General features: G+C 51.7%; 8 protein-coding genes across 8 annotated transcripts; 4 read left to right on the top strand and 4 right to left on the bottom strand.

Moving 5' to 3' along the window:
* Positions 1-4,599: 4,599 nt before the first annotated feature.
* Positions 4,600-5,359, bottom strand: UCRPA7_5103 (putative kinetochore protein spc25 protein; the record flags this gene model as incomplete). The annotated part of the gene is made up of 2 exons (XM_007917650.1): positions 4,600-5,147; positions 5,203-5,359. 2 exons carry the CDS (start codon positions 5,357-5,359, stop codon positions 4,600-4,602), a joined length of 705 nt encoding a protein of 234 aa, XP_007915841.1.
* A 4,153-nt stretch (positions 5,360-9,512) lies between these two features.
* UCRPA7_5102 (putative 60s ribosomal protein l3 protein) lies at positions 9,513-10,226 on the top strand (the record flags this gene model as incomplete). Its single annotated transcript, XM_007917649.1, has 3 exons — positions 9,513-9,536; positions 9,596-9,741; positions 9,803-10,226. 3 exons carry the CDS (start codon positions 9,513-9,515, stop codon positions 10,224-10,226), a joined length of 594 nt encoding a protein of 197 aa, XP_007915840.1.
* A 1,843-nt stretch (positions 10,227-12,069) lies between these two features.
* On the top strand, positions 12,070-13,101 carry UCRPA7_5100 (putative 50s ribosomal protein l3 protein; the record flags this gene model as incomplete). The annotated part of the gene is made up of 1 exon (XM_007917648.1): positions 12,070-13,101. The coding sequence occupies one exon, from the start codon at positions 12,070-12,072 to the stop codon at positions 13,099-13,101; it is 1,032 nt and encodes a 343-aa protein (XP_007915839.1).
* Positions 13,102-13,267: 166 nt separating this feature from the next.
* On the bottom strand, positions 13,268-13,957 carry UCRPA7_5099 (putative cytochrome oxidase assembly protein; the record flags this gene model as incomplete). The annotated part of the gene is made up of 2 exons (XM_007917647.1): positions 13,268-13,746; positions 13,801-13,957. The coding sequence occupies 2 exons, from the start codon at positions 13,955-13,957 to the stop codon at positions 13,268-13,270; spliced, it is 636 nt and encodes a 211-aa protein (XP_007915838.1).
* Positions 13,958-14,369: 412 nt separating this feature from the next.
* UCRPA7_5098 (hypothetical protein) lies at positions 14,370-15,055 on the top strand (the record flags this gene model as incomplete). Its single annotated transcript, XM_007917646.1, has 2 exons — positions 14,370-14,382; positions 14,475-15,055. The coding sequence occupies 2 exons, from the start codon at positions 14,370-14,372 to the stop codon at positions 15,053-15,055; spliced, it is 594 nt and encodes a 197-aa protein (XP_007915837.1).
* Positions 15,056-15,282: 227 nt separating this feature from the next.
* On the bottom strand, positions 15,283-18,330 carry UCRPA7_5097 (putative ankyrin repeat protein nuc-2 protein; the record flags this gene model as incomplete). Its single annotated transcript, XM_007917645.1, has 4 exons — positions 15,283-15,471; positions 15,531-17,326; positions 17,385-18,189; positions 18,244-18,330. The coding sequence occupies 4 exons, from the start codon at positions 18,328-18,330 to the stop codon at positions 15,283-15,285; spliced, it is 2,877 nt and encodes a 958-aa protein (XP_007915836.1).
* Positions 18,331-21,127: 2,797 nt separating this feature from the next.
* On the bottom strand, positions 21,128-22,579 carry UCRPA7_5096 (putative cue domain-containing protein; the record flags this gene model as incomplete). Its single annotated transcript, XM_007917644.1, has 3 exons — positions 21,128-21,525; positions 21,587-22,439; positions 22,562-22,579. 3 exons carry the CDS (start codon positions 22,577-22,579, stop codon positions 21,128-21,130), a joined length of 1,269 nt encoding a protein of 422 aa, XP_007915835.1.
* A 577-nt stretch (positions 22,580-23,156) lies between these two features.
* Positions 23,157-23,772, top strand: UCRPA7_5095 (putative snf7 family protein; the record flags this gene model as incomplete). Its single annotated transcript, XM_007917643.1, has 2 exons — positions 23,157-23,507; positions 23,572-23,772. The coding sequence occupies 2 exons, from the start codon at positions 23,157-23,159 to the stop codon at positions 23,770-23,772; spliced, it is 552 nt and encodes a 183-aa protein (XP_007915834.1).
* Between the last annotated feature and the right edge of the window lie 1,166 nt (positions 23,773-24,938).

Raw genomic sequence — 24,938 nt, 5'->3', positions numbered from 1 at the left:
ATCATCAGGGTTGCAGTACTCAATGTCAGAGTCTACGCTAGGGGGTTAATTATAGGTACTACCTAGGTAGCACATCAATCGAACCCCACTATCAAACTCTCCTCGAACCCAGCCCTTTGGTCAACTTAATTGAGATCTCGAATCTTGATTAAGAGAGCCTCAGACACAGAGTCGGCACAGAGTCGACAAAGACATCTGCAGTCACATGGATCGAATTGCGTCACTTAAGAGATCAACTCAAGAGCTGCTTCTAGGCGTGTAGATCTGTACACTTATTGGGCTAAATGACTAGAGAGTAGGATCCAAATGCCACTAAATATCAGTATGAGGATCACAAAGCAGACTGACTACCTTATACCTCGCTACGTAGCAAGCCCAAGTAGGATATACCTTAGCTACCTTATGTAGACGATCGCCTGGTGAAATCCCCTCACTCTGGCTATGTCCCCGGGCCATCATAGAGCGGGAAATGGACTATCGCACGAAGATGCAAGAAACATCACACCAATTAAAGGAACAGGCGTCTTTTCAGAGGCTGCCTGCAGAACACTTTACCATGCAGCACGCACAACTCAAGGGGCGTCGCATTCTATCTTACGTATGTACTTACCCACCTATGTATCTTGCTGTGTGACTTGCTATAGATCTTTACAGGTGCTGCAGCAGTGAGATGCATACATACAGGTAGGTTGGTAGTTTTTGTATATTTTCAGGTTGGCTACCTTCCTTTCTCATCTGCAAAAGGTCCGCCAGTAGATAAATAAGACGGCATCTCCATGCATGCCCATTGCAGCTAGCAGCATCAGCTTCGACTCGTCTAATCCATTTCTGACCACCCTTTACAGAACCTTGGAAGTCCAGAAGGCTCCGAAAACTATGGCTTTTCTCCCGTACAGGCAAACTTCAGCAGCGTGGTGCTTAAATGCGTTAGGTCCTGTAGATTGAAAGCCCCCCTGTGGCCACATCTGGACAGAAGACCAGATGTGGCGCGACTTATATGGGGGGTGCCCATCCGATTAGTCGATTGAATTTAGCGGATGCCAGGCAGGTGTGCAGGTGTCGCCCGTTACAAGTGACCACCGCTGTGCCGTACTGACAGTACCGGCTCCTCTCCATACTGCATGGGAATATGACATAAGATAGATAGATGGCTGCACCTTTCCCGCACCACCACCATCCCACTACCACCTCCACTCGCTCGCACGTCCATACCTCTTCTCCCGTACCCATACCCAAGGCCTCCCTTTTATTACTATGCCCAACCCCCTCTCGAATGCCGAACTCCTCGCAACCCTTGTGAGGTCCAGTTTCGGTCTCCTCTAAACCAGCTGCGGCTTTGCTCTCAAATGACGTCCCTCGTCTCCGACTTTATCATCAACCCGGTCTTACGACAAGCCCGCCGCTTCTCTACAGGTTTCGCCACCACCGACACAGAGCCTCAAGTACAGAGGCGCTTTTCTCACGAGTCTCGACTCGAGCATGCGGACGTCATTGCGGAGTGGGAGGAGGAGGACATGATCGTCTCACCATCATCAGGAACTTTGGATGCCATTGCCGGATTGAACGCCCACGCGGGCCGGGCCTACGAGGATCGAACCGTCAGAACCTCGAGAGATAACGAGGCCTTGGACTCTTCTTCCACCGAAATGAGCTCTCCCTTGGGAACGTTTTCGGTCATTGACGCCGGCACGAGCAGTCTCCGTGCGCCGCTTGAAGTTGGCGCCGGCGCCAACGCCCAAGACGACTCAATGGCCATCCCCGAAACCTTCCATGTGCATGTAGATGGCTGTCTGCCGGCAGATGATGGCATGGGGGATATGAGGAAGAGGATATTTGCTATACAATCCAAGGTCATTCCAACAGAAGAGAAGGCGCGGAGAATGCACCTTTTACTCCAAGAGGGGCACACGCAATCGAAGTTTCCTGGCCAAGCACCAGTAGCCCTGAGGCCCGAGTCTCCTAGCAGCCCTACGGTTTTCGAGCATCCTGTTGCAGCCAGTGCCTTGGACTCCCTGCGATTTTGGACGTCGTCCAAAGCGCCCTTGCCATTCAATCTCACTGAAGACGATCTGACGCCTACCTATGCGCCATGGCGACGGCCAGACGACTCTATGGGCTCATCGGACGACCTTGATGAAGAAGGCAGGATGGAGGACGGCCCTTTGCCGTTAGGTTGCAAACACTACAGACGGAATGTGAAAATGCAGTGCGCGACTTGTGAGAAATGGTATACCTGCCGTCTGTGCCATGACGCCGTCGAAGATCATGTCTTGCCCCGGCGGGAGACGAAACACATGCTCTGTATGTTCTGTGGTCACGCCCAAAAGGCCTCGGATACCTGCACAAACTGCAGTAGATCAGCCGCACATTACTACTGCAACGTTTGCAAATTGTGGAACGACGACGTGGAGAAAAACATCTATCACTGTGACGACTGTGGAATCTGCCGGGTGGGAAGAGGGCTGGGCAAAGACTTCTTCCATTGCAAGGTATGCACAAATTCATTAACATAAGCTGAGGCTTTGGCTAACAGAGTCCAGAAATGTCAAGCTTGCATCGCTGTGAGCATCGAGACCACACATAAGTGCATCGAGAGAGCCACAGACTCGAACTGCCCAATCTGCAGCGATTACATGTTCTCCTCACCACAGACCGTTGTTTTCATGGCATGTGGACATTGCATACATAAGCAATGCTACCACGAATACCTCAAGAGGTCTTACAAGTGCCCCATCTGCAGCAAGAGCATTGTCAACATGGAGGCACAGTTCCGGAACATTGATATATCCATCAGGGATCAACCCATGCCTGATGAATATAAGAATACCAAGGCTATCGTGCTCTGTAACGATTGCTCGGCAAAGAGCACAACCAACTACCACTGGCTCGGTCTCAAATGCGGGATATGCCACTCGTACAACACAGTTCAGCTCCAGCTCTTCAGAGAGCAGGCGGAGCTTGATTCTGATAGAAACGGACAAGCTTCATCTTCTCCAACTCTGACCATGACAGAGAATATTGAGCTTGGAAACCCCTTGCCCGATTTGCTTACTCGTAGCGCTCTCGTCAGGGCAAATCTGCTTCCTGATCTTGAGGCATCAGGCCCAGATGTGTTACATCAAGGGGGTATTCTCGATTTTTGGGGCGGAGGCTCGGATATGGATGACAACGAATCCGAAACGCTGGATGACGAGCATGATGAAGAGGACAGTGACTCCGCTGAGGATACTGAAGAGGAGGACGACGATCAAGATGAAGACGATCCGATCACCCTCATAGGGCATAGATGAGGAGTCGAACCAGCATGGCGAGTCTGGTAGATTGGGGGCTTAGAAATCATGTGGTCATGGCATTCAGGTTAACGGCGTTTCAGGTATCATGGAAACTGAGCAAGAACGGTCACGTCTCGATCAATGTTTGGGGAGGCGATATCTTGAAATTTGGCATCTTGAGTGCGGGACATGGATGGCGCGTACTTGGCGTTTGTTCTGGTTGATTGCAGCGGACCAAGGTTGGCCAGAGTTGGATACACGATCAGTAAATGTAAAGCATCATGACGCATTATAGCATTGAAATAGGTCTCGTCGATACAGAATCAAACAATTGAGCCCAGGATAACCGCGTCCCTTGATAATGAACATCCAGCCCATCTCGTTTCCGTCGATGCTCTCGAGCAATTCAGCCAGAACGCTGCCAGGTGACGCAGGCCTGATAGCTGCTCCAAAGCACAAAGCTAGAACGCCATAACACCGCCGCGTGATGAGCATAAATCCAGCGCGTCAAAGACGCGTAAAGGCACGATGAGGACTTGCTCTGACCATCTATCGCCTTCGAGACGCCATCTGAAGATCTACTTCCTGGCCCTCCTTGCGAAGCTCCTTCACCACGGTCTATAGCAGCCTATGCATTAGCCAAGTTGGCCCAAAACAGGTGAAGAGATTGAGACTTACCGCTAGTGCCTCTGGGTTGACGCCATTCTCAATCATTGAGATGCATATCGACAGTGTGCGCCGGTCGAGATGGCAGTTCTACAGATACGCGGTCAGCCTGTGCGCCGAGCGCTATACCACACGCCAGCGCATTATTTGTCAGGCAGACTCACCAGTATGGTAGCAATCTCGTGCAGGATGTCCACTGCCTGCTGCGCTGCAGCTTGTTTTTGTTCTCGCTCGTCTGGTGCTGGCATTTTGATACCCCGCGGGAAAGTGACCTTGAAAGTGATAACTTGGGGCGGGATGCGTAGCGGGGAATTAAATGTATAATTGCTCTTCGGCGGTTGCTTAGCGGGGCAAGCTGGAAGGAAGTTGGTAGATTTTGCTTTGCGCCAGAGACACTTAATCACCCACAGGAATAGCAGTTTTGCCAAGCTCGAGACATTTTTGCAAGGTTCACCATTACGCTGTCTCTTGTAACTGGAGCATGGTACGTATCGATTCAAGTCAAATGCTACGTAAAAATCTCGCGGCTACACACCCGGTTCTAGAGGTACAGAGGTCTTGGCAAATCGGCAATGTCATTATAAGAGCATTATCAAAACTTCAAGCACTCCCTTCTATTTCCAGAATCTCAGATCTCGTCCTGTGCAAGTAGTGGGTTTCTTCACGACTTAAGCTGCTCTACGAACAGCTCTCTCATTCCCTTTAATAGCGCGGCCAGCTCGCGAGTCTCGTTGGTTCGTTCCAGCACCCTCTCGATCTTCTCCCTTTCCAACTTCGGCCTGCAGTGGCGTATATCATAATCCCTTGATGACGTGCTGAGCTCAAACCATGCCTCGCGCTCCCAATCCTTCTCGTCGATGTGCGTGAACACGAACTTGAGGCGATCATCGTGCCCTGCGCCCTCTATGCGTAGGCACAGGTTCGTGATCCAGAAGTCGAGCTCGGGCACATTGAAACGCGACTGCGCCTCCTGACGGGCCGCATGTTCGCGCTGCGCTGCCAACCGCGCGTCAATCTCCTTCTGGGTGTCGGCGATTTGCTTCTTCAGAGCGTCGCGCGTCGACAGATGCTTGTCGCGCTGCGCGGACAGTGATGCTATGGCCGCCTGCATCTCCCGTGTCTCGGCACCCTCCTTCGCGATGGTGTTCTGGTATGTGTTGGTCTTCATCTGTAGGATATCGATATCCTTTTTCTTCATGCGCTGGTCCTCTGTGACGAAAGATTAGCGATGCGATGAGAGCATAGTATATCGTCTTGTTAGTACCTTGTAGCTCAGCAACGTTCATGCGGAATTGGTTCCTCTCTTCCAGAACGCGCTTCCTTCCCTGCTCAATGAAGGCATCGAATTTGGCCGTGAACTTGGCCATGCGGTCGCGGAGCTCATCGAAGCCAAAGTCGATGCTCGGGAGGCTCTCCGCCATTGACGGCCCTGCTGCCGCAAAGGTCTGGCGACTCGTAGAACTCCTAGGCTCGAAGACGGAAGCCATCGCGATTGTCGGGCGAGCAATTCTATATACCAATCCCTTTCTACCAGATCGCTTTATGTTACTTCAAGAAATCGTGTTCGTCTTGCTTGCTGCGCGTAATGAGTATGTGTGTTTGTGTTAAAGTTGGTGTGACGGGTGTACCTGTCCGTATTTACCAAGAACCCCTGTAGTCGCAGCGTCGCCCCAGCGACGGGCGGTCGGCAATTTGGTGCCCGACTACCGTGCTTCAATCTACCCGCCCCGATTGGCTACCCACGTTAAGTTTTCTTACCTACCTAGGTAGTCTATGCAAACGGCAGCATTGAAGCTCTTGACTTCAACTTCAGAACACCAAATGACTGAGATTATGTGAAGCGAGAAATAAGGAACTTTCGTTTCTCCGACTTGCGCCTTGATACTGTGTTTCTCACCCAACGACATTCATCCCGCCCACTTGGAGCTCAGCGCATATGGCTATGCTGAACTTCATCGTGCTATTATCGATGAGGAGTACCAGGGCTTTGGGACCGAATGACTGACGCAATATCGAGCGGCAGCGATGCCGGTAGTCTTGCTTCTCATCTCCATGATACACGCCGCGTCGACCATGTGATTTACGGGCATCTCGGACGGCTCTCGTACTCCCCAGCGGAGGATGATGAGAGCTGGATAGGGGAATTGACTTCTGGACGAGCGACTGCCAGGGCGCCTCACTTTCAGCAAATCTCGCCCTTTCGAAGATGGGTTGCGCCTACCAAGGCGCTCTCTCTTTCTAAACCAACCGGCAAAGCCTCGCAGTCTATTAGGTCGCAGGAACGCTGGCTTCTGAAGTCGCACCCAGAAGCATTCCTTGGAAACGAAGAACTCAGAGAATCACTTGCAAAAGAGATTCCTCGTCTCAAGTCTTCCAATGGAGACGCATCTTCGCTATCTATTCTGGCAGTTGGGGAGATTCATGATAAGAGTAGCTCTTGGAAGTCACAGGCATGTCCTGCATTGGCGATAGCAGCCGGAGAGGCTGGGCACATACTCCGAATTTCTACCTTGCAGAGTGAGAGATGGAGCTGGGCTGCGGATAATAGTCATGAGATCAATCTTGCGACACTGAGCAATGGCGACCAAGGTTTCTGGTGTGCAGATGGCGCCCCCATCACCAAAATTCAGTTTGCGATTGTCCGCAAACAATATGACCAGATTCGTTGGCTCATCGTGCAAAAAGCCACCACAACGACGATATTCCAACCCGAGATTCGAAAGCAACCTGTCGGAGATACTGGTTTACCCTGCTACCTTGACCCTGAGAAAACAAGCCACATCGCCGTCAATCCAATTCTTACGTTCACTCAGGAAGATACCGGCGGGAATGCTCATCGCGATTTCTCGTTCAACACAGGTTCTGGAAACTTCCCTCCTCAGATCGCGATAGTAGATGAGACCGGACGTTGGATGGTTTGGGATATTACGCGAGAGCGGGTCATGAGGAGAACGGCCTTAAGACCATTCAAGAGGTCATCCGGTCGACTTCTTGATATTCAATCAGGCAAAGCTCCTTCCCAACCACACAATAACCTGGAAAAGCTGCACCGAGTATTCTGGGTCACGCGAGGCGACTCGCAAAGCAGTATTTGGGATGATGCAAGCAGCCCTTCAGAGGATTCTGTTGCCTCCGAACGCGATCATATACAACAATTGCCAGGTCTCGACATTCCCAGTCCAAGATGCGACACGCTTCTCTTGTGTGGCTCTCAAAGCGTCCAACTCTTCAACGCACGGTCGGGTAACTCCATTGCCTGCATTGATCTATCGAAGCACGGTGCGACAGATCATGTGCTAGATGTACAAGTCTCAAGTCATAACCGGTCTAATGCCTTTGTCCTTACCAAAAGCATATTATATTGGTTGGATATATTTCCACAGACCTCGAGTGGATCCGCTCATGCAACTATTCAGCTGTCATGTCCGCATCATCGAAACGGGGACTGTAACGACCTGAAGTTATCTGTGGTCAGCGATCAGCCCAGCGGCAGAAACGATGTATCTCTCGTCATTATCTTCTCCTCGCGTACGTTACATGTCGACCTATTTTGGTTCGTTCAGCCAAACTCACGGCCGACATTTCATCATCAAAGTGTACGGATCTCGGACCTTGCAGACGGGGCGATAGATAATTTGATCGGCTTGGAATCTATCACTATCATACCTGCGCCCCTGTCAAAGCGCGGCAAGAAATCAGGTCATGAGTCTTTTGAGGGGAAATCTGTCAGGGATAGCAAGCGTTACTTGCAATTGCTTGGTGTTGGAGCAGATCTCAGCTTGAACTACTGCCTAGCGGCAACCAGTGTCGATATACAATATCAATCAGTTGCACCGGATTCGAGAGTTGATTCTCTCAGGCCAAACCAGAAGCGAAAACGATTTCTCCGGGAGACAGGGGAGAGTTTCGTGGTCCCAGACTTTGTCGAAGGGGAGGCTTCTGCACAGGGGCCGCCTTCGCCGAGTATAACACTAAATCCTAGCGGGCAACACGTTCGACACTCAAGGCACTTTCAATTATGGCGCTTTGTGGGCCGTCTCTTTCACGATGTTACTCGTAGGCTGCCAAGTAAGGATACTAAAATCGATCCTGACGGTACTGCAGCGATGGGAGAGATGGAGGCCTTCCTCGATGGCGCTCTTGCTCGTAATGAAGCTGATGGATTCATCTCACTGCGACCTGTGTTAGACTTGTTGACAAATACCCAGCAACACTTCGACCTTGGGAACGCAGAACCGCAATGGACCTCTGCTTTCAAAAAGTTGCGTCAAACAGGCAACAAACGAGTCAAACTCCTTCAGGTTGGGCTGTATCAGGCGAAGCTAAACATTACGGATCTTTTCGAGGCTCTTTCGATTTTATGGTCAGCGAGACTTCCGGGTGACCATTTACGTCCTGCGCTCTGGCGGCGAATAGAATTTGCTCTGGAACGCATTGCAATCGAAGTCTACTTGTCCGGACGAAGCATCAGACTCGTACCCGAGAAACTCTTGGAGACGGAGCAAACCACTGGCATCAATGATGAAACAGCAAATGAAGACAATACCCAGGCATCACGGTCTCTTATCGAGTCTGCATTGCCGACTCCGTCAACATCGCCTTCATCAGCTCAGTCTTCTGTCTCAGGAAAGGTAGGGTCAGAGGAGGGTCATGAAGAGGATCTCACAATTCTGCGCCTTCGAACCTACGCAGCTTCGATCAAATCGCCATTACGACTCAAGTCGGGTGAGTCCCGACTTCTCTCGCACTGGCCTAAGGATGCCGGCCACAATCCGGATGAATATGTCTATATGCCTGAAGAATCGCGTCGTAGGGATGCAGAAAGGGTGAAGACATGGCGAAGGCAGCAGGAAGATCGCCGTCGCCGGAGAGCGGCAAGTCAAGCGTTGTTAAAGCAGGAGGAAAGTGGTGATTCTTCCTCTCAGCCCATACCTCGACAGGCTTACTCGAGTCAGCCTCAGCCGGCATCTTCTCAAAGCCAGGGCCCGATCATCATGTCACAACCTATTCCGGGACAGCATGGTACTCGATCAGCCTTAGGCAAGAAGAAAACGAAGGCGAAGAAGCCTCGGCGAATCACAGGTGGTTTCCGTTAGCTTGAAGTAAAGGGGCGATTGTAATTATCCTAGCTGGGAGGAACACGGATGGGATGTAATGTTTTCCAATGATACCCAATGGTCCAAATTGAAAATGATGAAATTATTAAAGAACAGTCCGTATTATGTGCGATTCATGATATGCTATATATAGCGTTGGCCATGTACTCCTCCTAGGGTAATAAACGTTAATTCTTAAAGGGTGAAGATATTCAATGTTGAGAGTCGTAATACTCATCAAATTCTCGAACAATTAGTTTATTATTATAGGTCCATCAACTTCTACGAAGGCAGTAACCTCTTGTTGAGGAGGTAATCATGCCCTTAATTGTGCAACTTGAACTTGGTGGCAAGAGTAGTGACCGATGTACAGGGGAAATAAATTGAGCCCACATCTCACTAAGACTCACCACCAAACCTCGGAAAATTACAGTGAGCGAACACCAAGCCAGAATGTCTCACCACTGCCATGACGAACATGACGACCACCATCATCACCACGGTGAGGAACATGATCACTCAGACGACATAACGCCGGCTGTGCAGTTCTCGCTCTATCAGCATATCAATTTTGACGATGTCACTTGTCTTAACGAAGCCGAGCATGGGTCTGGAAAAGCAATAGTCAAGAAGACCTGGGCGGAACGCCTCAGCGACCAACCCGAGGTCGAGAGTGATGCTGACGAGCAGCTACTGGTTAACGTTCCGTAAGAGACATTCTAGTCTACCCCCCTGTCGCGTGTGAGGATAACTAAGTCAGCATTTCAGTTTCACTGGGCAAGTCAAGCTGCACTCAATCCTGCTGAGAACATCCAACTCACCCAGCGCACCAAAAACGCTCAAGGTGTTCATCAACAGAGACGACGTCGACTTCAGCACGGCTGAGGAGCAAGAGGGCACGCAAGAGTTTGAGCTCTCGCAAACGTCAGATGTTCAGGAGCTGCCAGTCAAACGAGCGCGCTTTGGCAAGGTCCAAAGGCTCACTCTCTTCTTCCCAGATAATTTCAGTGACGGCGAGGAAGACGTCACCCGGATTACTTATCTAGGCTTCAAGGGTGAATGGATGCAACTGGGAAGAGCACCGGCAAACATTCTTTACGAGGCCGCCGCGAATCCTAGCGATCACGCTGTGAAGGGCACGTCTGTCAATCAGATGGGAAGTCACATCGGTGGACGTGGACCTGGCATGTAAAAATTGGGAACTACGAGGAGTTAAATGCGAAAAGGCCATTGAGGGCTGCTTTTGGGCAATAGCATGCTATCCTTTACTGCCATTGCTGGCTGTTTGAGAATGATGACGATTACATGAAATCATCCTCCCAGTCTTCATTACGATTTTGATTGCTTGACGACTCCATGTTCTCCTCACTGAATAGCTCATCGTAGGCGTGATCCTTCTGCCATTTCTTCTCCTGCCTCTCCTTGGCTATGCGCGCATCTTCTTTCTTCTACAGTGGCATTAGTTTCCTGTAATTCATGAGAAGGGACATCCTCTTACCCGTGCTTGCTGAGCGGCCTGGTCACGTTTGCGCAATTCCCGTAACCGGTCGTCCTTTTCCTGCTTTAGATCTGGATGCTTCTCAACTTTAGTCTTGTTGAGCCTGTTGACGATCGGGTTCTCTCTCTGAGCGACCAAAATCTTCTTCACCTTGAAAGAGAGTCAGCCTCGTTGCCTACTGGGTTTTCAGGCCGTTCATTACCTTCCGCTGGTCCTTGAAGCTGACCTGCCCGACCGCCATGCTACCATCTTTCTTGAGGTTTGACCAAGGTGTGTAGATGATTGTTATATTATCCTTCTTGTTGCCTTTGAGAATACATCAAAAGGTTATCTCAGACTAGCTCCTGATGACCGCGCTCACCTTCGATGGAGTTTGCCTTGGTGAGTTGGGCCAGGTCTGTCAGTAGGGCCTCTGGTATGGCATCCCACGTCTCGCCCTCTCTCAGTCGCAAGTAGATATGTGCACTCGACAGTTTGTCCACGTGGAACTGGATACGAAACATGAGTGAGTCAGCAAAACACAACCGCCGAGATGTGATGGTTCATACCCTATGAAATGTAAGTATGCGAGATTTCCTACGAAACAGGCTTGATCTTACCAGACATCTTCTTCCCAGCCATATTTTATCAACTCCTCATCTGAAAGGGTAAGCATCAGGCATTTGGTCTCCACGGGTCGCAGAGAAGGCATCAGCGAAGGCAGACCTACTCTCAAATTTGTCCTTGCCGACATAGACATAGGCGGGGGGATCCACCGCCGTTGATGTGAAGTATAACACCATTGTCAATATAAGGTCAGTGATCAAGGGACCAGAATCTTGGACATCTGGCGGCAGTGGATTTATATGGCATGAGTCGACTGCTAGATGTTGTGTCTACGGAGGAAGTTGCACAATAAGGCGCTTGTAGCCCGCCGTAAATTTTCGGCCAGCAGCACTCTCTCCCACGACTATCCGGTCATGTCCTTTACCAAAAGGTTACCACCAATCCAACAAAGAACACCAACTACTCTCGATATTAACTCGATAAATACCGGATTAGTCTTTCTTTGGTCACTGTCTGGGCAATCAGTATCTTTGGTGTCAATTGCCTCAGGCACTAGTCGTTGAAAAGGGATTTTTGCTCTTTACATCAAATTCGCAACTGAAAGGCTTCTCTACAAACTTCCTTTGTCCCATTTTCCCATTTTAGATATTTAGATATATTAATTAAATGTAATCATTGAGCTAGTCGGGCTATTCGTAGTACCTATCTATCTTCCTGTGTAGACATTCCCTGTGTCTTGATTGGAATATGTGAAGATTTTTGCTTGTGTTAGTCTTGGGAGTGACTGGCTGGGTGGTCGCACGGGCTAAAACCACCTAGACTGGCTATGTACATGTTGGTGGGTACCTAAGCAACTAACGTGGACTCTACCTTCACAAGATTTCGTAGCGAGCTACAAACCACTGACACCCTATCCCAACATCAAACCAAAAACCGGCATCTCCAGCACCTCAATTGCCCCAGTGCAGGCACAGCGACGATGGCGCCACGAATGCCATCGCGCTGCATGACGCAACTGATACGGTCCACAGCCATCGCCGTCACCGAGCGACAGTCCCTGCCGTTTCTTGTCCCAAGAGTTCCCAGGCGAGGCGTCAAGTATGGCTGGAACACAGCCCCCAAGCGATTCGATCACCTCAAATTCAACCAGGGCGATGGCCTACCGGAGCTGAGCACGACGCCGGACGCGGCGCTGGCCCGCAAAGATAACACGACGCCGCTGCGGACGGGCGTGCTGGCGACCAAGAAGGGCATGACGGCGTACTTCACACGTAACGGCAAGCGGATCCCGTGCACGGTGCTGCAGCTCGAGCAGGTGCAGGTCATCGCACACAAGACACGGTCTAAGCATGGCTACTTTGCCGTTCAGGTCGGCTGCGGCGAGAAGCGTCCTGCCAACGTCACGGCGCCGCTGCTGGGATACTACGAGGCCAAGGGCGTGGCCCCCAAAGAGCACCTCGCCGAATTCAAGGTGCGAACTGAAGACGGGCTGATACCTGTGGGAATGCAGCTACAGCCAGATTGGTTTCACAAGGGTCAGCGTGTGGATGTGCGGTCCAATAGCCGCGGTATGGGTTTCGCAGGAGGTATGAAGAGACATGGTTTCGCTGGTCAGGAGGCGTCGCACGGTAACTCTCTCAACCATCGTACGATCGGTACCGTCGGTCCATCGCAAGGAAGCGGTTCGAGAGTCCTGCCTGGAAAGAAGATGCCTGGAAGGATGGGCAACGAACGAGTCACCGTCCAGAATCTTCCGGTATTGAAGGTGGACAACGAGTTGGGGATCGTGGTGGTCAAGGGAGCAGTGGCTGGACCTAAGGGCGCACTTGTCAAGATCCAGGATGCTGTCAAGAGGCCACCCCCTACACAGGAATTCATCGACAAGATGAACCAGACTCTCATGGAGCGGTTCCCGAAGGCAGTGGAGCAGCTCGGACTTGCAAGGCGAAAGCATCTGGAACTGAAGAATCTGAGGAAAGAAGGCAGGATAGAGGAGGTAATGCCAGCAGGGTTGTCAGCATAGACAGCCCGAGGCCATGTAATATAGTTACACCTGTTGTACATCTACGAATTATGCCCAAATTCGGGCCATAGCTCTGTTCTGAAGAGCCAAGTCCCTTCCAATACACAAGCCTTGTACATACATATCCTCATAACTTTTAGGTCTGCATATTGATCCCGACGTCCCACTATTTCTTGTTCATTTGCCTAAACCCTCGGGTTGACGCCGTGTCATCCTCGTCATCGAGCATTTCTCCAGACAATGAGATGCCCTGGAACGGATCGCCTTCGTCTAGAAGATCGATCACCCTGCCATCTGTTGTCTCTAGGCTCCACTCGGTTGTCTCGAACATGCCCTTGGCTGTTGGCCGATTGCTTGCGAATCGCATGATCCCGTGGTTCTTGGTTCCCTTGACAGCGAAGGAGATGTTGATCCTGCCGTGCAGCTGGTTCATCTCGCCGCTGATCCAAGGGATCTGCTGCTTGAAGTAGATCTCGTCGCCCAGATACTCCCGTGCCTTGCTGTTCGTCCGTAGTGAGTATAGCGTCGAGGATACGACCGGACTTGATGACTTCTGGTAGTTGAATATGGCGACGCTGCAGCAGGCAATCACTGCGGCGAATATGGGGAGTGAGCGAGACCATCGGAAGCGGCCTTTCTCCACGTCTAATCACCTTCATCAACAAGGATTTCATGGATCCATTGCCGGGGTGAACCTACCTGGAAGTTCTCGATCCGCCCGTCGCTCCATCAATGGGCCGTCTCCAGGTTTCGGCGCAGCCACAACGGTCCGTCGCTGGAGCACGATGCTCCTCGGTTGGGCAGCCCGTGGGCGCAGAAGCACAGCTGCCCCTTTGCTCGCTCTCCTAGACAGCATGGTTGCGGATTGTCGTGAGCACGGAGCTTTCGACCTGGCGAGCGAGTATCAGTCCACAAGTGCGTCGCATCCAAAACCTCGTTATGGAATTACCCGAGCTGTAGGTCGTTTAGCGCAGAAACGCACCCGCCTGCCAGCCCCCGGCAGGCAACTAACTAGGCCAGCTCCAGTGGCTCGCGGGACGTCATAGGGCTGAGCGTCGCAACCCTCGACATAGACCACGCATCGTGTTCTCTTCTCTGCCTGGGCCCCTCACCATCCCTGCCGTGACGGCGCATTCTCCTGTCCCAGTTTGCATCATCGTGTGCAAACAACCTCGAAGGTAGAAATGGACATCAAAGGGACGACGGCGCGTCTGCGCCGGACGTTTCAATATCCCACAGACGACTCTTCAACGGGTACACCAGATGCGATGGACGAAGAAGGTTAGCTACAGCTCCTCATGGCAAGACTATCTACGGCCATGACTGCCCCATGCTTTGCACCACATTTCGCTAACATAACATGACCTTCACAGAGCAGGAGACTCTCATCCAGACGCTCAGCGACCAGAACGCCGCCCGAAACGCGCAGTTCCAAAAGCTGCTCCTCGCCGTGCCGGTTCTCTCCACCATACCGTATCTCGTCGCCATGTTCCGGCCCTCAACCTTCCTGCTGTCCGTCTTCGGGCTCACGTCTCTCCTCTCCACCACATATCTCCTCTACACGCTCCCGCCTGCCGAGACGGGCATCCGGTTCCTCGACAACTGGAACGCGCCGAAGCAGGACTCGGCGGTCCCTGATGAGGGGCCGAGCGCGAGCGCATCCAGGGCGCCGAGGCAGGGGCGGCAGCGGCCGCGATCGAGCTCGTTCTCCTTTGTGGAGCAGAAGTCGCCGCTGGAGACATACCTGCCGTATCTGAACCTCGGGCTGTGCGGCGTCTTGATCCTGACGGGATTCGTGGTGAGGGACAGTAGTGGCCGGAGGCTGGGGCTCTTGGGGCTGGGCAACCTGCCGGCCATCGTGTACTTTGTCGTGCTGGCCGCCAAGGTTGTCATGGCCGGCGTGGATCCAGAGACGGAGCTCGGCAGCTTGAGATATGAGTACAAAGGGGCTTGATGCCGCGGGCGGTGGTCACGTTAATGAACATCACGAGTACGGAAGCACGAAACTGTATCAGGTATCGATTTGGCTAGGATCTTCCAGATAACCCCCAGGGCGTTGCCCAATTCCACTTAATGTGTAGGCTTCTTGACTTTCATACACGGCCAGGATTGATGCGACCTTGTTTCGTACTTGGAATATCATTTTACGATTTTTCAATTGGCTAGCTGGAGCTACATAGTCTATATGTTGATCGACTCGTTGAATCTGAGTACACCATTACTTTTCAACACACCATCAACGCCCTGCGGCATTCGCGGGAATGGATCGCTCATCGGGCCGCCATATTCGGGAGCACCTTCCGTGGACTTGTCGATCACCAGAGCAAGACCTTGGGACTTGATTGAGTCGACCAATGCCGGAAGCATATCCTTTCAAAGCATGTTAGTATGTTTTGTCAGGAGCGGCAAAAAAAAGGGATGAAACTAACCAGCAAGCGCGAGGAACAGATGAGCCCCATGAAGTTGTTGCTCTGCGCAGTCCTGACAACCTCCTTGATCGAGGTCGTCCGGCGTCCACTGTAGTTGATGATGTTCGGGGGCAAAATGGTGTCCTCTCTTCCTAGGTCGTTGCACAGGAATACGGGGAAGTTCGGTTGCTTCCAATTTAGAGCGGTACATAGACTCGGGTTGTAGGAGCTAAAGACGACGGACCGGACGGCATCTGGCGCTTGAGCTCTTTGCGCACGGGCATGGTCAAATACCACAGTCAGGATGGCGTCCACAACCCTATTTATATCTCCACTGGGAGTCAGGCCCAGGAATCTCTCCTCGTCCGCGGTAGGGTACAGTATTTGTATGTTGACATGCATCCCTTGAGGAAGAATAGACAATGCGTCCTGTAAGGTGATTCCTGCCGTAGCTAGGATGCGATGAACATCTGCAATCTGATCCAGTGTGCGGGATGGAATTGACGCAAGCTCAGCACGCGCTGGAGATCGTGAAGTGACAACACTGAACTGTTCAAATGTGAGCCGTGACACAGGGATATCGATACCGCCGCACTCCAAAGTCCAATATGGCCACAATACCGGGAAGCCATCGCTAGTATGCTGGACATATGCCCTGACAAAATCTCCTGAAAGACTAGAGCCAGTCACAAAGGTGCTTGGAGAGGTGTCAAACTGGCTTGTTGCTTTCCAGTACGTCTCAAAGTCCGTAATCTCAAGGGGCTTGCCCTGGAAAGGCTTGATGACCTGGGTGTGGAAGCTGATCTGGCCGATGGCGCGCAGACGGGGGTCGAAGAGTGGGAGACAACAGCTCCCAGAGCTGCTCAGCAGTGCTCGGAAAGTATTGGGGAGTGCAACGGTCTTAGCAATGACCTTGGCGCCGTAAGTAGGAAAGACATCGAAGTCGAGAGTGAAGCTGTCTAAGTTGTCGATTTGGAATGAAACAAGGCGGGTATCTTCTTGGAAAGGAAGCATGATGTTCTTCGGAATGAGATCGGATACTTTGGATGAAATAGTAAGCCGCGCTGCAGGATATTTGCTGTCTTGGAAGAAGATCAGCGGGTGCTCGCCGCTCTCTTCGAAGCTGATTTGCACAACCGTCTTGGTATCCAAGAAGTTGTGGCCATAGCGCCGTAACGGGATGATCGGTGGTGGAAGTTCGAGAATAGGTATGGCATCTGGGTCAAGAGCCATAGGTACGGTGCCACCGCTGTCGCTCATCGGACCAAGGGATGGCTGTGACTGAGCTGCTGGAGCAGCTGCTCTCCCCCTATTGTAAGGGATGAGTAGTCTCATACATTCGAGATGGCCTTCCCACACTGCATAGTATAGTGCCGGAAGGTCTTTTTCGTCGACGATATTTGGATCTACGCCAGCTTGAAGAAGGGCCTGTAAGCAGGGCACATTCCCCTCGCTGGCAGCGTGAACCAGAGGCGTCCAGCCATACAGCTTGTCGATCTGATTTAGGTCGGCACCGTAACGATGGAGCAAAGCCAAGAGCTCAGGCGTTTGGCCAGACCTCGCCACCAAATGTTGTGGATACAAGCCTTCGGCATCAGGTAGGATCTGCGCGCCATGTTGAAGCAGGAGCTCAACAATCATCACAGATCCGTGCTCACATGCGAGGTTCAACGGGACGTGGTCAGCATCTCTCGTTGGGTCGATCCTCGCAGACTTTGCAAGCAATCTCTCCACACATTCATAGTGTCCGTGGATGATTGCATGGATTAAGGGTGTGAAATTGTCGTGATCGATGAGGTTAATCGTCTTAGAATCCGCTACAAAGTCCAGTCAGTACGATATTAGCTATTGAAAGGTGTCCATGGGGCATCATACCAGCTAGCAGGGCATCGAGCATGTCAAGACGACCATGCATGCTAGCATAGTGGAGTGGAACCCTGCCGTAAACATCTGTCCTGTTGACAGCAACTCCATTGGAGATGCCGTAACTTAGGACAAATTTGTTTCCGTAAATGGTCGCCTGGTGCAGACAATTCCTCTCATTGATGTCATCCTCCGACTGGATGTCAACAAGGCCGGTTTCGAGCAAGACTTGAAGTGACTCTTGCGGTCCCTCATTTATTGACGCAAGGAAGGTCCTCGTGATCCTCTCCATCAACGAGATGTCCATGGCTACATTTGGGTCAGTGGCGGCCTTCATGCGCCCTATGAGGTCTCGCAACGCCTCAATGTTGCCGGAGATGACAGTGTCGAGAAGGAGAGTATCTGCATCCCCCTCATCGGTCCCAAGGAGGTGCTGACTGCTGACAATATGCTCTGGTCGTTCTTGGAAACTAACATGGTCGCCATCAGCCCAAGCACCCAGCTCTTGAAGGCTTGTGGTCGCTTGGTCTGACAGCTCACTGATGACAGTGGCATTGAAGAACGGTTGCACTTCGACGGCCCGTGAGAGGTAGAGTTCCTTTGTTTTCGACTTTGATGTCTTGTCCCACTTCTTCAGGATCTTCGAGAAGGCAGTGCCGTTGATCTCAACGAATTGTTGTAGTTTGTTCAAGTCGTTTGCGAATTGTTGGAAGCCCTCTTGGAGCGTTGTAAACTTGGCCGACCGCCTTGAGATGCTATGACCTCGGGACTGAAGGACCTTCTTCTTGTCAAGTAGGGTTTTGAGACGGATTTTGAGCTGGGGGTTTTGTCAGTCTGCACCATGTTGCACAATATTGTTGTATTAGATTACCTCAGCTTCCTTCTGCAGATAGAAGGCATTGACTTTCTCGAGCTCGCGTTCCTGGTCATGGGTTAGTATCCCCGGATCCAGGTCCATTGGGACAAAAAGGGGGTGGATGGTCTTACCAGTTGGAAGAAGAAGGTTGCTTTGTTGGCCTGCAGGGCGGCCTGAGAGTCTATAGGGCCGGCTGGGTGGTGGATGTCATTTTGGGCCAGCAGCGTCGGAGTAGCAGAGAGTTTCTTAATCAGCTATTTCGCGCACGTCAGTAGGCGACTCTCAGCTTCTATCTTGCCACATTAAGAGGGTGGAAGTGAGCTCCTCGTGTCGTGTTCTCGAATCGGTTCTGGGTTAGGGGGATCCTATATGCTTGCTTTTTTGGATCTTCCTTCGAGGTATCCTGCCAAGGGGCTGGGGCAGCGTGTTTGGTTGGGAGAGAGCGGGATACAATATGATAGACTGACCTTCTTCAGCGCCTTGTAGTTGACAAAACTGGCGGCATACTCCGGTACTTCAAGCTGACGTTTCTGAATTTGCTTGCCGAACTTCCTATTCCAGATATCAGTGATTTCGTCCCAGGACAAGACGAATACTCTGCGTCTGCTCGACAGGAAAGGGCCGCATCGCCTTGAGCGTGTCTTGGGGAAAGGAAATACTCACATGATGCGGGGTGGGGGCCCGGTGAGCCTTGAGAGGCCACGGACGTTTACAGGAGAGGGTCAAGTAACGACGGAGGTGCTTATTTCAATGTAAGGGACCGACAAGACCGATGGTATGCAGCATCAGACAGGTCCCAGATGGTTGCAGATAGAGGATCCTGGGCGTATCAGCGGCCGAGTATCATCGGCTGAAGCATGTACGTGTGACGTCGGTCTAGTGTTCGGGTCGGGGAGACGTTGACAGGGCCACTCGGTAACCGAATAGTACTTAGAGCAGCCGCAGAGGCCAACCTAGGTAGGAAGTATGTGGTGTAGAGCAATAGTGCAACGGGCGTAGAATGCTGCGTGGTCGAGATAGCGGGCCTGAATGCCTCGGCCTCGGTGATTAAATAGGAAAGCCTGGCTGGTCTGAACTGCAAAAGCGCATCAGAAAATGATTCTTATTACCAAGAGCAATCCAGTTTGACAGTCCAAGTGAGAACTAAAGGCCCGGGCGAGGCCGACAGTGCAAAAATAAGCCCAAGAAAGGGCATGAAAGGCAGAAAAATTCAGCATGTTATATTACAGAGACAGCCAAGGCGATGTGAGCTAAGGCTTGAAAGCAGTCATGGGACGGATGAAATGTTCATCTCGTACTTACAGCAACCGTGATATCAGCGCGCAAAGAGTCGCCTACCCAGCCTCCTACTTGGGGGTCAGTTCAGGTGGGGGGACAGCTTGGAGCAGAGCAGGTAAGGTCGCCGACTGGACTGTGGACTGTGATACAGGCCCAAGTCGAGACTACCAACCGGTGCCGTGCCATTCCATAGGGGGCTTGACTTACTATGCCTTGTATGGAAACGGTGTATACCCGTCTCTTGCGGCAGTAGGATCACTGCCCTGGTGTGTGCGTTCTGCGTAACGCAGGGTGCCGGCGATGGGGGTCAAGGACGGTACCGTACCGTGCAACAAAGGCCCCTAGCGAGGGTGTACAACAACGGCGATCCTTGGACGGTACTGGGCCAGGCAGCTGATCAGGTGCTGAAATGTAAGGCGAGGATGTGAACAGCCTGCAGGCAGACTACGATATTGTATGCACCACCGTTGGTTGCTGACCAGGTGTGAGCCAGGTGAGCCAGATATGATGTTGGTGATGGACCTCAGTTGAGCCACAGCTTAAGCCTCTTGAAGCCAAGGACCAGTTCGTATGGCTTGTAGCGCAATGGTCTCTCTTGCTCAACGGGGCACAGAAGCTTGAGGAAAAGAACAAAGGCGTGATGAAGGTCTTCCCAGCAGCGTGGTTTGACACTCGGCAAACTCAATTCCTGGGCAAGACGCAATGCCACTGGCTGAGGGGATGTCGATATACGCTCCAGGTCTGGAGGGGCGTTCCGCTCCCGTCCTCCAAACGGCGGTCCAGAGGGGTCGGCAGGGTAGACCACGCCGCTGTTCGGGGCCAGCCACAGGTCAGTTTTGGGCGGATTGGACCACCGGCATCGTCATACTCGGACCCTATGCACCCTAGATTCTCAGTTGGTTGCAACTCTGCCCCGTTTCGCCAGTCCCTTTTCTCGGCCGCATTCCCTTTGCTTGTCGTTCTTTGCTTCTGTCCCGCAGGGTTTGGCCGGCCAATCAGAGCTCAGATCCAGAGCATGTGTCTTATCCGCAAGGCTACAGGGTTTGGAGCTAAAGCTCGACGCACATCAAGTGCCCCTCACTGCGGGGCACCTTCGAGCATCATTGATCAAGCGCGAGGGACACCACAGAACTTCAACTGAGAACCATCTAGCTTCAAGGCGGGTAAGGCGAGTAAAAGAAATTTCCAACAGGGCCAAAAAGAGGTTTAAGCTACCCAGCTCAAAAGCTGCTAATCTGGAACTGCTAGCTTTTGCTTGATCGGCTTAATCTGGCCGGCTCTTGAGCTAATAGATACCTAGATAGTAGGTTCTCTTGATGTTAGCCAAGACTATCCTAGATCGCACGTGCATTGAGCTGCATGTCATACATGTTGCATGGGTACAAAAACTATTAGTCCGACAACTATCTACAAAATTTCACGAAGCCTGTTTGAAAAAGTAGAGCATATCGAGAGGCAATCACCTTTATTGAGACGTGGATCGAAAGAGAGAAATTTCCTTCAATCTGTGGTATTCGTGCTACGCTTACTGACCGATCAACCCTTGCCGATGCTATGACTCTCACAAAACAGATATCCTCAACATTGTAAACCAAACAGTGCCTCCGCGGCGCTCTCGATCTTACTTGCTTGCAGACCCTGTCTTGGCTTTGTCCTCCACTAGGCTGTCCGCCATGGCTTCGGCAGCCGCCTGGCGCAGTCTCTCGGAGTCCTCCATCTTGATCTCTTTATTGCCAGCATCCTTCTTCGCATCCTTCTCGTCGTCGCTATCACCGAGGCTGAACGGATCATTCTCCGCAATCGGGCTGGGTTCGACAGTGGACAGAGGCTGCCACTTGCTGGCCTTGCCCGCAGAAGCAGGGGCGTCCTTTGGAGGCACCTTCGGAGATGCATTGTATGCATCAATCTCATCGGCGCCCTCTCTGAAAGCTACTTTGCGGCCATCGGATGGCTTTGGCGAGACTGACGGCGGCGGGGGCTTGAAGAGATTCGGATTTTGTGAAGACTGACGCGCCGGGGCTTTGCTGCATGTTAGCTTCTCTCCTTTTTATTGAAGTGGATCCGAAGAGCATCGACTCACTTCCGTCGCCGTGGAACTTCATTCCCGCAAAATCATCGCTGAGAAGCTCGGGATCGGCATCGTATCGCTCATAATCCCGGCTTCTTCTGGTGGAATCCGCACTCTGCCGTCCCGCGAATGGCCCGCTAGGCCGGTGTTGGGTGCCCTCTTCTTCGTCAAACTGCTCATCGAACTTCTTCTTGAGGTTGGTGAACCAGCTGTTCACCTTGGTCTGAGTCTCGATAAATCCCTTCTTGATATTCTCTTGAATGACCGGCAAGTCGTCGTCGATGAAGCTGTGCTCCCTATCATCGTATAACTCGTTGGGCTTGAGGCCTGTCTGCTGCCGCGGACGAGGAGGGTATGCTGGTCCTCGGTTTGAGGTCCTGGATTCGTAGGCTCCCACATTCTCGTAGTGCTGCGCCAGCTGTCGGGCGTATATTTCATCTGCCTCTAGCTGTGATTGCGGTGTAGCGCCTGGAACAGGCCGCGGAGGCTGCGGAGGCGGCACCTCGGTTTGCGTCTCAACCTCATGCTGCACCGCATCAGGATCGGTCATCTCCAGCAAGGCATTGAAAGCTGGGTCAATGCGGCCATTGCTTGCTGAGAGCACGGCTTTGATAACGGGCTCATCAATGCTGGGAAATGCCTCCTTTAGGATCAACACATTCTTCTGTAGCTCAGTCATTGGCCTCGGGGGCTTCGGTGGTGGAGCTTCCTCAGATGTGGCGGGAGCAGCGGTCGTTGGTGTGGTGGCGGTCGATGCAGCCGAGGGCTTAGGAGCACCGTCTTCGTTGGTCAGGACACCAGATTCTTGGACGTCGTCGTCATCCATCTCGAGAGGTCTAGCTGTAGTCGGCGACTCAGGCTTGTCCTGTATGTCTTGTTTAGCATTCAGAGATGACAGAAAGCTTCAGGAAGCTGGAGCGCATAAAGGAGTCCACTCGGGTGTTTGAGAGTTGACCACCAATTCAGCCGAAGGCAGAATTAACTCACATTCTCTGGTGCAGACATCTTGGGCCTTCCTATCGATGCAGTCAGGGTTGCGCTATGGGCTATTTGTGGTGTTTGGCTGGAAAGTAAGGACCTTCGCAACAGCTGTGTATTATCAGGAGCAAGACATGGAGCTTATTTAAAGAAGGTGTCAGGAGTCCGTTCCATTGTGAGTGCCTGGCAGTGGGGTCGGCCCAGTTACGTCAGCCCCTCCCAAGGTTGTGCAGCGCCACACACACATGCTTATCGTCGACAGGATTGCTGATAATCAGCCACGCGTTTCCCTGCAGACAATGACGATCACACCGATCCTGGTAACTTGTCGAGCGAGCTACTCGTGATTCCACCATTCAACGACGACCACACCACTGCCCAGGATTATTGTTGGCACAGACATTGGAAACGCTTCTTCATCCGTTCAGATGATTTGGACAACGACAAGTATGAGTATATGACTTAATGCAAGATTTCCTATGTTGCAGTCATGGGAAACAATACGAGCAGGGTCACAGCCCAGGATAAGTGAGTACGACCCTCAGGCCAGTGGCAAGTCTATCTACTTCATGCCTTACTGACTGTGCAAAGGGCAATCCTGGACATGAAGAACCAACGCGACAAGCTCCATCAGTATCAGCGAAGAATTACCGTCCTAACGGACCGAGAAACCGACATTGCAAAGCAGATGCTTGCAAAGGGCGACAAGAAGAGAGCACTGCTTGCACTGCGACGAAAGAAATACCAGGAGTCTTTGCTGGCGAAGACGGATGCGCAGCTCGAGCAACTCGAGAAGCTGACATCAAACGTGGAGTTTGCCTTGATACAGAAGGATGTCGTCTTCGGGCTACAACAGGGTACCAAGGTTCTGAAGGAGATCCACCAGGAGATGGGTGGCATCGAACATGTAGAGAAGCTGATGGGCGAAACTGCCGATGCGATAGCATATCAGAACGTAAGTCGAGTCCACTTTAGCAAGTTTTGGCAGGACACAACGCTAATAGACATTATATGTATAGGAGGTTAGCGAGATGCTTGGCGATAGGATAACAAATCAAGATGAAGAGGAGGTAGAGGAGGAACTAGCAGCGCTTGCAGCCGAGATGGCAGGACCGTTGCCAACTGTTCCAGACACCGAATTACCAGAGCAGCAGGTCGAGGAAGAACCACAACCATCTCGTGTGAAACAAAAAGAGCGGCAGGCAATGCTAGCATCATGACGCAAGTTGGCTTTGGACAAGGTTTGGTTAGACAATTTATTTGCATAGAAGCCGTAATATTGGTTGGTAATACATAAGCATATTGAGAAGGTCATGTCCTATCTGTCAAAAAGGCCATTTATTTAACTGCCACATACTACGCAATGCTGGTATCGCTGCAAAGCTCGCCGAAAAGGCTTAATGCAAGAAAGCAAACGCCGTATACATGATTTATGATGGTATCTTTAACATGCCACGTCCTATACCGAACGCAGGCCCTGAACGCCGGACAGAGTCCATCGAAAACAGAACCTCATACCTCATACTTCATAATTGCCACGTAGGTGGCAGAACCAATTGAGATCGATATATAAACATAATAGGCAGCAGATCAAAGTCTGCTTTTCAATGTGCAAGAGCTCAATGCTCTAGATCGTGAATATTAGCCAAGGAATATGACTCCTTCCCTGGGTTTTGTAGGCGGATGCTGGAGTGGGTATTGTGTTTGTGCTGGCCTAGGATCGTGAGCATCCAAATGACTGGGTTGGTAAACCCTCATATTCGAGTTGTCATATGCTCTAGAGCTAGGTGCAAATCCCTCTGGTCGAAATCTATAGAACATTAGCACAATGTTTCCCGAACCTTGACATATGATGGTTGAACTGACTCCTGGTTGGCATACGGTTCCGATGCCATTTGGAATTGCCTGGGGCCGCCTACGTGATAGTCTCGTCGTTGTTCCACTTCACGATAGACAGGAAAAGGTGCGGGTTGCACATCACCAGGCCTCGTTGACGGGGGTGGATGAGGGTCAGAGAGTGATTCCATAGATCGATACTCCACAGGTGTTGTGATTGGCCGGTCGTCCGGGTGTTGTATATATCCATTTCTTTGAGAAGAGTATCGACTATCCACGACATCTCTGTATCTGGAGTCCCCTGACTCGAGTGAGACGATTCGACGAGTCTCGTGAGGCCTCGATAGATCCTCGACTGGACGACGAATCTCTATGATACGATGAGGACTGAGTTCTCGGTACCTGGACTGTGAGGGGATCATCATATTTCCACCTGGTTCCGTGGCGGCCAACGTCGGTCTTGGACTACCTCTGTGAACGCGAACAGCATGATCTGGAGGTAACGGTCTCTCACGCGAGCCAACGGGCTCTCTGACTCGATAAATTCGAA

Source organism: Phaeoacremonium minimum (genome assembly GCF_000392275.1).
Source record: "Phaeoacremonium minimum UCRPA7 unplaced genomic scaffold PA7_03_scaffold_393, whole genome shotgun sequence".
Lineage (NCBI taxonomy): Eukaryota > Fungi > Ascomycota > Sordariomycetes > Togniniales > Togniniaceae > Phaeoacremonium > Phaeoacremonium minimum.
Note: the sequence above shows the minus strand (reverse complement) of the source record. Positions and strands in the feature narration are given on the sequence as shown.